The sequence below is a fragment of the Grampus griseus genome (genome assembly GCF_964374135.1).
Source record: "Grampus griseus genome assembly, chromosome: 19".
Classification (NCBI taxonomy): domain Eukaryota; kingdom Metazoa; phylum Chordata; class Mammalia; order Artiodactyla; family Delphinidae; genus Grampus; species Grampus griseus.
In genome coordinates this window covers 54,908,662-54,919,328 of record NC_139013.1, presented here as the reverse complement: position 1 = coordinate 54,919,328, position 10,667 = coordinate 54,908,662, and the positions used below count along the sequence as shown (strand labels likewise).

Sequence of the window (10,667 nt, the reverse complement as noted above, 5' to 3'; positions counted from 1 at the left end):
CATCTGTCACACGGCCAGACAAGAGCGGGGCTGGGACTTGAACTCGGATCTCCCTAACTCCTGAGCCCACTGCGCCACGTGTGCCACCTTCCACCTGAGGCCTGCTGGAGCTCAGCTGCTCGGTGGCTGATTCTCATAGGAAGAAGCAGGAAGAAGCCGCGGAGTTAGAACTGCCTCTCCTGGACCTGTCTCCCCTCCCCCAACACCAATGCCACCAGTAGCCACCTGGATGGCTCAAAACCACAAAACTGATGATGACACTGAGGCTTAAACCCTCCCGTGGCCCCAGGGCCCACAGAACAAAGTCTTCCGCCCTCCATGACCTCAGGCCGGTCACAGCCCAGCCCTGTCTGGCTCCCCAGCCTCACCTCCTCACCTGAGAACACTGACCTGCTGGAGTCCTCAAACCTGCATGCTTCCTCTTGTCTCTAGCCCTTTGCACAGGGTGCTCCCACTGCCCGGAACAGCGCTCTCCTGCTGCCCCAACCCCCTTTCTCCTGGCTGTTACTCATCTTTCCATTTTCAGCTGAAATGTCTCCTCCTCCAGGAAGCCCTCCTGATTCTTCCAAGATGGGGCTGGATGCCCGTCATGAACTCCTGCAGCCCTCAGAGCTGCCTCTATATTTTATGTTTTTTACTCTGTTTTGTAAGTGATCGTTAAATTGTTCCGCTCACTAACTAGGCCCTTACAGGGTGGGGACCCTCTGACTTCCCCAGGTTTACCCTGCTGTTCTCCACCTCCAGGGCACCATCACCTCTGCTCAAATGATTACAATTGACTCCTCCCCACTCTCTCCACTCTCTGCCTGCCCCCATGCTCTCCTCCACCTGGTAAGTGGTCTTCCCTTCCTAAAAGGTAAGCAAGACCACAGTGCTCCCCTGCTTAAGCCCATGCAGTGACTTCCTTCCTGCTCTTAGAACAAAGCCCAAAGTCCTGGCCTCAGCTCACAGTGGCCCAGTTATCAGGCCCCGTCCCCCCAACATCCTCTTGTCCCTCTCCCCTTCCTTCCCCCTCTGTTCAAGCCCTGCTGGCTTCCATTCAGATCCTAGAAGCCACCAAGCTGTTCCTGCCCCAGGGCCTTTGCATGTGCTGCTCCCACTGCCTGGAGCACTCCTCCCACTCCTCACAAGACGGGGCCCTCTCTTCCTGCCCAGCCCAGGTCGAAGGAGCCCCCGCTCTGAAGCAGGTCAACCAGGGACCTATGGGTTTCGGTGCCTCTATAGGTCCACCTTCCTAATTGTAATTATTTGCATTTACTCACTTGGTTTTGTCTTATTTCCAACATTTCACTAAAATGAAAGAGGCGGGGACCTTCTGTCTTGCACACTCTTATAATGCAGATACCTCGCACACGCCGTGACACCCAGGAGGACTTCGTCAATATTCATGAAACAAACAAATGAACAATAAAAGGGACACAGTGAACGTTCCTGGCCAAGCCTTGGGTCTGGTGAGAGCCTTAGCGACCCTTCAGGGCTTCTCTGAGCTTTGAGGAGACCAGGGACTAGCAGCCTCTGGCCCCTGCCCCCCTAAGGCCACCCAGCCTCCCCCGGTGAGGTTTTTCATTTGAGAAGAGTTGACACTTTCAAACAAAATAAACATGTCATAATAAATCTGAAAAACGGCGTAACGTTGGTGGGGGTCTGAGAGGTGGCTGTTGGAGGGAGCCACAGACAGACACACGGACGGACGGATGGATGGATAGGTGTATGCACACAGGGTCAGGTAAGCAAGGGGCTGCCTGATGCCCAGCCAACCAGGCTGGTGGTGTTGTGGATGCAGCGGGAAGGGCTCCTTAGCACCTCGGTCTAGTTCACGGCTCTGCCGAGGTCTACGCAGCCCTTTCTGTACCTGTGTTCACCTCGGAAGCAAGCGTCCGCGACCCACGGACACCAGGAAATCTCTAGGCCTGTGGCTGGAGGCTGAAGGGTCATTTCTCTCCTTGAAAGGCTGGAGGGGAAGGGGGCACAGCACATGATGGAGAGGGGCAGGCAGGGGCACAGCCAGCTCCTCCCCTGACCCCGTTATCTTTAAGCAGAAAGACTAGGTTTGTCTAAAATAATGTTACTTGTTCAGGCTCTTGGTTCCTGCTGTTTCAAAGGTGGTTCTTAAAGATGTGCTCTTTGAGTGGGAAGATTCAAAAGTCATTTCAAGGGGAGGAGAGAGGAGGGGAAAGGAAGGAGAAAAGAAATAAAGAAAGAGAGGAAGGAAGGGAGGGAGGAAGGGGGAGGGAGGGAGGAAGGAAGAGAGAGAGGAAGAAAGAAAGGAAGGAAGGAAGGAAGGAAGGAAGGGAAAGAGGAAGAAAGAAAGAAAGAAAGAAAAGCTAAGGAAAAAAAGCAAAGAGGGGAAAAATAAGAAAAGAAAAAAAAGAAGGGGGAGAATTAACACCTCAACCCCTAATCAGAGAAGCCCCACCGCCCAGGCCCGAAGCCGCCCCAGGGGCCCCTTTCTGGACTTGGCAGGCCAGGCTGGCTGGTGGGACCCCACCCTGGGCCCAGGCTGTCCCCTCCCTCCTGGACAAGGCTGGTTACACAACCCCTCTGTGGAATCGGCCCAGGAGGCCGGTCACATGCGGCAGCTTCGCGGGAGGGGCGGGGGAGGGAGGCGCTTCCCAGACCCAGGCTGTCACCACGGCTCCCCACCCTGCCCCCATGAGCTTGGCCTGGGAGTCAGCGCTTCAGCCCACTGGCTCGGCCGGACTGATCCGAGAGTGTTCCCAGATGTGCGCCGAGGGTAATAAAAAGGCAAACGGTTCCTGTCAGCAGCAGGAAACTCCAGGAGGGCGACCCCCAGCAGCCAGCAGGGCAGATGTTTGCAACGTGTGCTCCGGCGGCAGGGAAGGGAGGCCTGAGGCACCAGGACAGCCGCACAGGGACTGCACAGGGGGTGTCACTGCACCCCTTCTCCTTGGACACGTGGCACGTGGCAGAAGGGGTTGGGGGTCTCCATGCATTCCCCTTGCTGGCCCCGCCTACCTAGCTCCATCCCACCCTGCTTCACCCCACCTTGGACTTAGCCTAAGTGTGGACATCTGGCATTTGGGCTTTCCTCAAGAGCTGCACAACTGCGTCCCTGACTTGGGGGAGTGGCTTCTCCCGCCCCAACCCTGAGGTTCTGGGGGCAGGTGCCAATCACAGTATTTTGCTCTTGTCCCTCTGCAACAGGGGAGAACATGTGACCCAGTCTGGGCCAATCACTGTTTCCCATTCTCCTAGCCACTGTGATTGGTGCTAGGAGGGGCATGTGACCTCACCAGGACCAATCAAAGCCCTTCCCTGAGACTTTTCTAGCAAGATGGCAGAGGTGGAGGTAAGTGTCACCCTGAGTGAGGACCTTGTGGGAGGTGGAGCTGGAAGGATGTTCAGGTCGCCTGAGCTGCTCCATGGACAAGGAAATGGGGTCCAGACTTGCAGGGAGAGGAAGTGAGCTGCATGACCCCCTGACCTTGAGCCCTAGAGCACCAGGAAATCGGAGCGACTGGAAGGGTCGGGGGTGCTGCAGCTGTGCAGCGTGGGGAGACCGTCCTGGATGGTACCCAGAATGCAGGCTGAGGCCAATCAAACCAAATGGGCGAGGTCAGGCCCTGGCCAAATGGCTGAGGTGACTTTGGGCAGGGGAGGGGTTAAATCTGGGCAGGCCTGATTGGCCAGCTTGGGACAGGAAGTGGGGCCAAAGCGAGGCCAGGCCCTGGAGGAAATGGAGAATTCTTTCCCTCAGCCCTCAAACTGACCTTTTGGGATGGCCTGAGCCTTCTTCCTTTTCTTCCTAATGTGTATGAGCACTGAGGAGGCCGCTAATTTCGTCTTGCTGGCTTATCTACTCCCCACAACCACCCACGAGGTAGGAACTATGTTCTGCTCACTTTCCAGATGAAGAGACTGAGGGTCAGGGTGGCAGTACATCCACCCAGGAACGCAACTGTTAGCAAGTGTCAGCACTGAGGCTCTGCTGCCCACCCCGGGCCAGGGCTCTCTCCTCCACAGCACAGTGGCTCCCACTGACAGGGCTTCCCTGGGGATCTGGGGGGCAGACACGGTCCCCATGCCCCGGCGACCCCCACCGGAGGAGCCATGCCTTCTCTCTCATAACCACCCCCCCCCCGGCGTTGTGGCTTGAGCGTGTTCCCTGCCTGCCTTCCCCTCTCTTCTCCTTCCAACCCCTCCCACTGTCCGCCCCCTCTTCGCTCTGACAGCCAGGCTCTGAGGAGACATCGGTTCTCCAGGTGAAGGTGGTAACACACACACACACACACACACACACACACACACACACACACACACACACACACACACACACACACACACACACACACACACACACACACACACACACACACACACACCCCGGGGTCTGTCCTGGAGAAACTTCAGAAGGAAGCAACACAACCGCTTCTGGTCTCCCCCATAAGAACACTGTTTGGGCAAAGCTCATCCAACTTCCTGGCCCATTTAGGGTGTTCTGTTGGATGTCACCGGAGCCAGGAGCTGGTGGGGGTGGGGCAAGGGGAACGTTCTCTCTGCTTCCAGCACAGTCCTGGGCATCTCCACCAGGGGTGAGAATCCCAGATGCGGCCTGGGTGCGCGGGCTGAAGTCCTGGGTGTGCAGGGCAGGTAGGCAGAATGGTTAGACACTCCCCGTTTGGAGGCGGGCGTGCCTGGGCTCAGACCTTGCCTGCCTCTGATAAACTTACCGTGACCCTGGCAAGTCCCTCAAGCTCTCAGAGCCTCAGATTCCCCACCTGTGAAGGTGGGATAGCGACCCCAGCCCACCCAAGGACCGCCGCGCAAGGCCTGAGGGAGTGAGTGCAGAGGGCGCCCACACGGTCCCATTACACAGGGGAGCACTGCTGTCTCAAGACCCACCCTCAGCGAGCGTGACACACGAGTCAGCTGCACAGAGCCAGAGCCGTCACCCCCTCGTGGGGGGCTGAGGCCCGCAGCCCCGTGCCCCAGAGGGACAGCCCAGAAAGGCCGGGGCTGGTGGCAGGCAGAAACTGGAGCAGCAAGGCCAGCAGGGTGGGGGCCGGGAAGAGAAGGGGCGGCCACAGGAAAGCGTGGCCGGAACCCCCGGAGCCAGCAGCTGGAAGGAAGGAGTCGCCAGGTGGGCCCCACCCTCACCAGGCGGCGCTGGGCGGGCAGAAGGCCAGAGCACTTGGCAGGACTGGTCCAGCCTCCGGAGACCCCGGGATGTCCTTCGGGAATGAGGGCCAAGCATTGTCCCTGATTACAAGAGGCTCTGGCCGGCGGCTTTCACACGGCTCACTGTGTCCCGGGGCCTGTGGGAACTGGCTCTCTTCCCTCGGCTCAGTGGGGTTTCAGATTGTGGCCCCTCCATCTGCCACCACCCCTGAGCTCAGGGCCGTGTGGGATGCAGACGAGGGGGTGGGGAGAGGAGTGGACTTAGCTTTCATTCACACAATCATTCATTCAGGCTGCCTTAAGGAGCCCACTGCATGCCAGGCCCTGTGCTAGGACTCGGGAGAGAGTGATAAAAACTGGATCTAATCCCTACACCTCTATTCCTTCCTTTCTGATTCATCAAGTGCTCTTTGTCATTAGCAGTGAGAAGCTGGGATGGGGCCAAATCGCAAGCCAGCTAAGCCATGGGAGGAGCCTGGCAGTACCCAGGCTCTGGAAAGACAGCCCTGGGTTCAAATCTGCTCACTCTTCAGGGCTGCTGTGTTCGGTTGTTTAGGTTGTGCACTGCACAAGGTGCCAAATCCGAGGGGATGCTGTTCACACTGCGAACATCTTTATCATTTAAAAACATTTTTGAATTTTTATTACAGCTTCATTGATGTGAAAGGTGGGCTATTTGCGCATCATTTATGCCCATTTTCTGTCAGATGGCAGGAAAGGGACCCGCTATAACAAAATTGGCCTAACACGATTGCCTGAACTATTCCTAATCATGAAAAATTTGAATTCTCCATTATTTTATGTTCAACAGTTTATAGAGAATGCCTTTACAGCTGGCCTCCTGTCGTTAAACAGAGAATAGTGCAACTTAAAATCATCTACTGGGGAAGAGATGGTTCTTTCTACGGAGCCTGGGTCAGCCCGTGTGCCTCTCTGAGCCACGGTTTCCACATCTGTCTTACGGACCTAATGGCCCGTCCCTTGCAGGGATGTGTGCTGAGGATGCAGGGAAGCCTGCGGTACACAGTATGTGCTCGGCCAGCGGTACTTGTAGTCATTCTCCCCCGACATGCAGTCCTCATTTAAACTCTCTCTGCAAAGTGAAGGTACGCTGGTGCCTCAGTTTACAGCCCCCTCCCCCAAGAAGCAGAGGCAGCTCTCCCCAGGACCACCGCTGGGGGAGAGTGTTCTGCCTTACAGAGAGTCCTATTCCTGCCTGGGCTGAAATGCTTGCCCCTGAGTTTCTCCAAATTTGGTCCTGCCCAGACTCCCGAACCTGTTTCCCGTCCCCCGCCCCCGCCGCCGCCCCTCCGTGCTGGCCGCCAGAGGGGCCGCCACTGATGGGGGGCCCTCCCCAGAGCCCCCAGAAGCCGCCCAAAGAGGAAATCCTCTTCCTCCCCTTACAGGCTGGAAACTACAGAATGTTTCTTTTGGAATTTTTTGGCTTTCACACTGCAGAATGTTCTAGCCTCATCAGCCACAGGTTCCCCTTCCCTGTTGGCCAGCAGTTCTTCGGCCAAAGATGTGCTTGGACCTTACCTCCCCTTTCCCCACCCCCTTCGCCTATGTTTGTTGCAAGCCAAACAAAATATGCCAAGGAGCCCAGAAGAACCGACCGGAAATGACCCAAACACGCCTACGGCTGATCCCTTCCAAAACTAGAGCGGCCGGGGTGGCAGGAACATGACAGCTGTGGCCCCCAACAGGACACAGGGCGGGAGGACGGGGTAAATCTGAAGGGCCAGGTCGGATCCTGCCGTGGCCTTTGAAAAGAAAAATCCAGCCCTTTATTCATTTAGCTCCCAACCCTCCCCTCCTGGCAGCAGAATAATTAAATATTCATGCATTTTCTCCTTTCCCCTAAGAAAGCGATAAGTCAGATTTCTGCACACACATAGAAAAAGTGCCCCAAGGCAAGGAGCCGGAGCCACATTTCAGGGGAAGACAAAGCCTCCACTTCAATTTACGAATGAAAACACCCTTCACCTTTGCTGCTGTGAATTTCCCAGATACACATGGTCAAGACAATCTGAGAATTATGAGGCTCCAGGACCAATTAGGGCTGTTTGTGTTGACGTAAAGTCTGGGGGAATTTTTTTTCTTCCCCTTGCAAGTATTTATGATACTGACAGATGCAACAGGAAGAGAAAAAAAAATCCCCTAACAGGAATCAGGCTCCTGGGGCCACATGTGGACGAGGATCCAAGGTGAAGCACAGCCTCTGGGTTTCTTTATTTTTTAATTATTTTTTTGACTTTTATTTTTATTTATTTTTATACAGCAGGTTCTTTTTTTAAATAGATTTTATTTATTTATTTTTGGCTGCGTTGGGTCTTCGTTGCTGCACGCGGGCTTTCTCTAGTTGCGGCGAGCGGGGGCTACTCTTTGTTGCGGTGCGAGGGCTTCTCATGGCAGTGGCTTCTCTTGTTGCGGAGCACGGGCTCTAGGAGCACGGGCTTCAGCAGTTGTGGTTCTCGGGCCCTAGAGCGCGGGCTCAGTAGTTGTGGCGCACGGGCTTAGTTGCTCCGCGGCACGTGGGATCTTCCTGGACCAGGGCTCGAACCCCTGTCCCCTGCATTGGCAGGCGGATTCTTAACCACGGCACCGCCAGGGAAGCCCCTCGCCCCTGATTTTGTTTAAGCCACCAGATGTGTGTGTGCTGCCACGTGACGACGGGGACAGAGCTGTCGCCACAGGTGCCAACACCCTCGCAGGGACGCTGCGCAGAGTAGGTGGTGTCAGCCACACAACAAACCTAGGGCAAGGTGTTCATCCCATTTTGCAGGTGAGGAAACTGAGGGCCAGAGCAGCCAAGTCGTTTTCTCAAGGTGGCAAGGCCGGGGGTGGGGTGTGAACACGGGCTCTCCCAGTGGCAGAGATGACCCTGCTGTTTGGAATTCAATCCATTTAGGCCCTACTGTGTGCAAAGCACACTGGGGCATGAGGAGGTGCAGGCGGGGAGCCTGCTCCAGAGGGGCCAGTGGGAGGCAAAGGACAGCAACCTTGGGACTCCGTCCTGAAACAAGCTTCTTCTGGGGAAGAGGAAAGTCGGGGAGAGGGGAGCAACTTAAGGGGTAAAGGCCCCCACATCAGCCTCCACATCTGACCCGGCCTCCCAGGGAATGCGGACCCCCTCTGCCTCTCACAAAACTTCCTGGAGAGGGACCGGGCACTGGTGCACATCACTGCACCCAACCCTCACTCACATGGGCATTTATCCAGCACCTACTGTGCGCAGAGGCACAGTGTGGTGGTGTGATCTGGTATCCTCCATGCTGGGCCTCGAGCCCTGGACAAGGAAGTGACTGAGCTCTCTGACCTCCCTGTCCCATCTGGAAAATGGGCACAAGGCGAGAAGCCCCTGGCAGGGGGTTGTGAGGATTCCGTGAGCCGAGCCAGCACAGGATCCCCGTGGGCTGATGCAGCCGGAGGCCTGGGTTTAATCCTGCCTCTGCCATTCACTGTGTGATCTCAGGCCTGCAACTTACCCTCTGCATCTCAGTCTCCTCCTCTGGAAAATGGGATGGAAATGAAGGTTAAATGTGTTTATAGTTTGTTAGACAGTACATAGATGTTTTGTGCAGTTTTCTATATATGTGTTATGCTTGGTAATATAAAGATTGCACGTGATGGGGGAAGAGGCATTGCACGCAAAATCCCTTAGCGCAGTCTGGGCATACCGTAAATGATTAGGCAGTGTGAGCGCTATGTTATTATTATCCTAATTTTTATCCTGTAGGTCAGTGGGAACCATGGAGAGTCTCAGAGTGGGGGTGGGGGTGGTGGAAGCGGAGTCACACTTAGCAAAGTTCTGTTTTAAGCGTCTTAGAAGTAAAGATACAGGAGCCAGGACCATTAGCCCAGGTGGTGCCTTTGTGTGTGAGGAAAAGATGCTCCGCTGGGCCCCAGAACCCCACGCCAGGGCACGCGGCTTGCTGGACGGAGCCAGGTCTTCGCGTAGAATAAACGACCTGCCCGACAGTCCCCGGCAGCCCCGGTTGAGAGGGAAGAATGGAACGGCTGGTGGAGGGGTAGGGGGCCTCCACCGCTGAAACTCTTTGCCTCTCGGGCCACTCCGCCCATCTCCACAGCTCGGGCAGCCCACACGGCAGATGGAAAGGCTCCCCCGGCTGGCATGTGTGCGGGTGGGCGGAAAGGGGGCGGAGCAGCCACTTCCGGTGCCCCAGTCCCAGCTTGCTGGCTCCCTGAGCTCATTTTTCCACCTCGCTTCTTTCCTTTTAATGCGCTCATACGTCTTAAGATCTAGATTGTTTTTTGTGAATGGAATGTAACTGGAGAGCTGGAGATGCAAGTCCCGGGAGGCCCTGCAGATGGAGAAGGTCCCCTCTCCGTGCGAAAGGCTCCCTGGGGGCCCGGGGCAGCCTGCGAGATGGACGGGGCCAGGTGGGGAAGGTCACGGTGCAGGCAAGGCCGCTAGACAGGAGAGGCCAGGACTCCCCCCGCTCCGCCCCCGCCCCCCCCACCACGCGGGGGCCCTACAGCTGTGTTTTCCGGGCTTTGTTCTGATCACACCCCAGGGTGGGACCACCCATGGAGACTCTGACCTCTGCCAGGATGGGGCACCCGGCGGCTGTGGCCTCTTCTACCAGGGGTCTGGTGACTTCCAGGGGCCCATCCTGCAGTCTCAGCCCAGCCCCCAGCACTGAGCGGGACACATTCATTCATTCATTCACTCGTTTGTTAAAAAAATATTAATTACGTCCTTACTACGTGCCAGGGAACGCACCAGGCACTGGGTACTGCTGTGAATGGGACGGCTGGGCCCCTGCCCTCATGGACTGATGGGGAAACACAACCAGCACAGGATTGTGAAGCAGAGAGATTCAACAACTTGCATGAGAACAGAGCCAGGACCTAGGTTGGACCCAGGTCCTGTTGACCCCTGGTGCGAGCGTCTAACCACTGCACTTCCTCCAGCTAAGTAAGACCAGCTCTAGGCATGGAGAGGCCTGGGGTGGTGGAGAACTCTGGCTCCTCCCAGTGGTCAGACAGGGCCTGCTTTGCAGGAAGGCTCCTGCCGGAGTTGCATCCCTCCCAGCACAGCTGTGAAAGGAGTGGGAATTAGGGAGAATCATGAAATTTCCCAAGGCTCCTGCCTTCATAAACTGAGAGTAACAACTCTCACCCAAGGGTGAATGTGAAGATTAAACAAAGTTCATCGTAGAAAATGAGCTCAGTACAGTTTCTGGTGTATCGCAAATGTTCAATCAATGCTGCTTGCACAGTGAACAACCTGCCCAACGGTACCTGGCAGTACCCACTCTGTTCTCTTTCCTTAAAAGGCTATATATACATTTAAGTGGAGAGGGTCCAACAAGGGCTGGCTTTGAAGGACAGAAGGGTTTGAATGGAATTCAGACCTCCGAAGTAAAGCAAAGAGGTGACTGTCTCAGACATCCCTGTGGCTTCTGACACGCGTGCGTTTTCTGAGCCCTTACTGTGCTCAAAATGCGCTAGCACCATCCCTGGACGGCCCAGGCCACAGAAATAACCGCTAGCAAGAAGAT

The 10,667-nt window shown here is 56.0% G+C and overlaps 1 protein-coding gene across 1 annotated transcript in view; it reads left to right on the top strand.

Annotated features, from left to right (window-relative positions):
• Positions 1–3,295: 3,295 nt before the first annotated feature.
• The window catches only part of CIBAR2 (CBY1 interacting BAR domain containing 2), a gene marked incomplete at both ends in the record, with an annotated part of 40,317 nt that continues 32,945 nt past the window's right edge, over positions 3,296–10,667 (top strand). Inside the window, 1 exon segment of the mRNA XM_082677840.1 lies at positions 3,296–3,310. Within this exon segment, the coding sequence (XP_082533966.1) occupies positions 3,296–3,310 (15 nt within the window).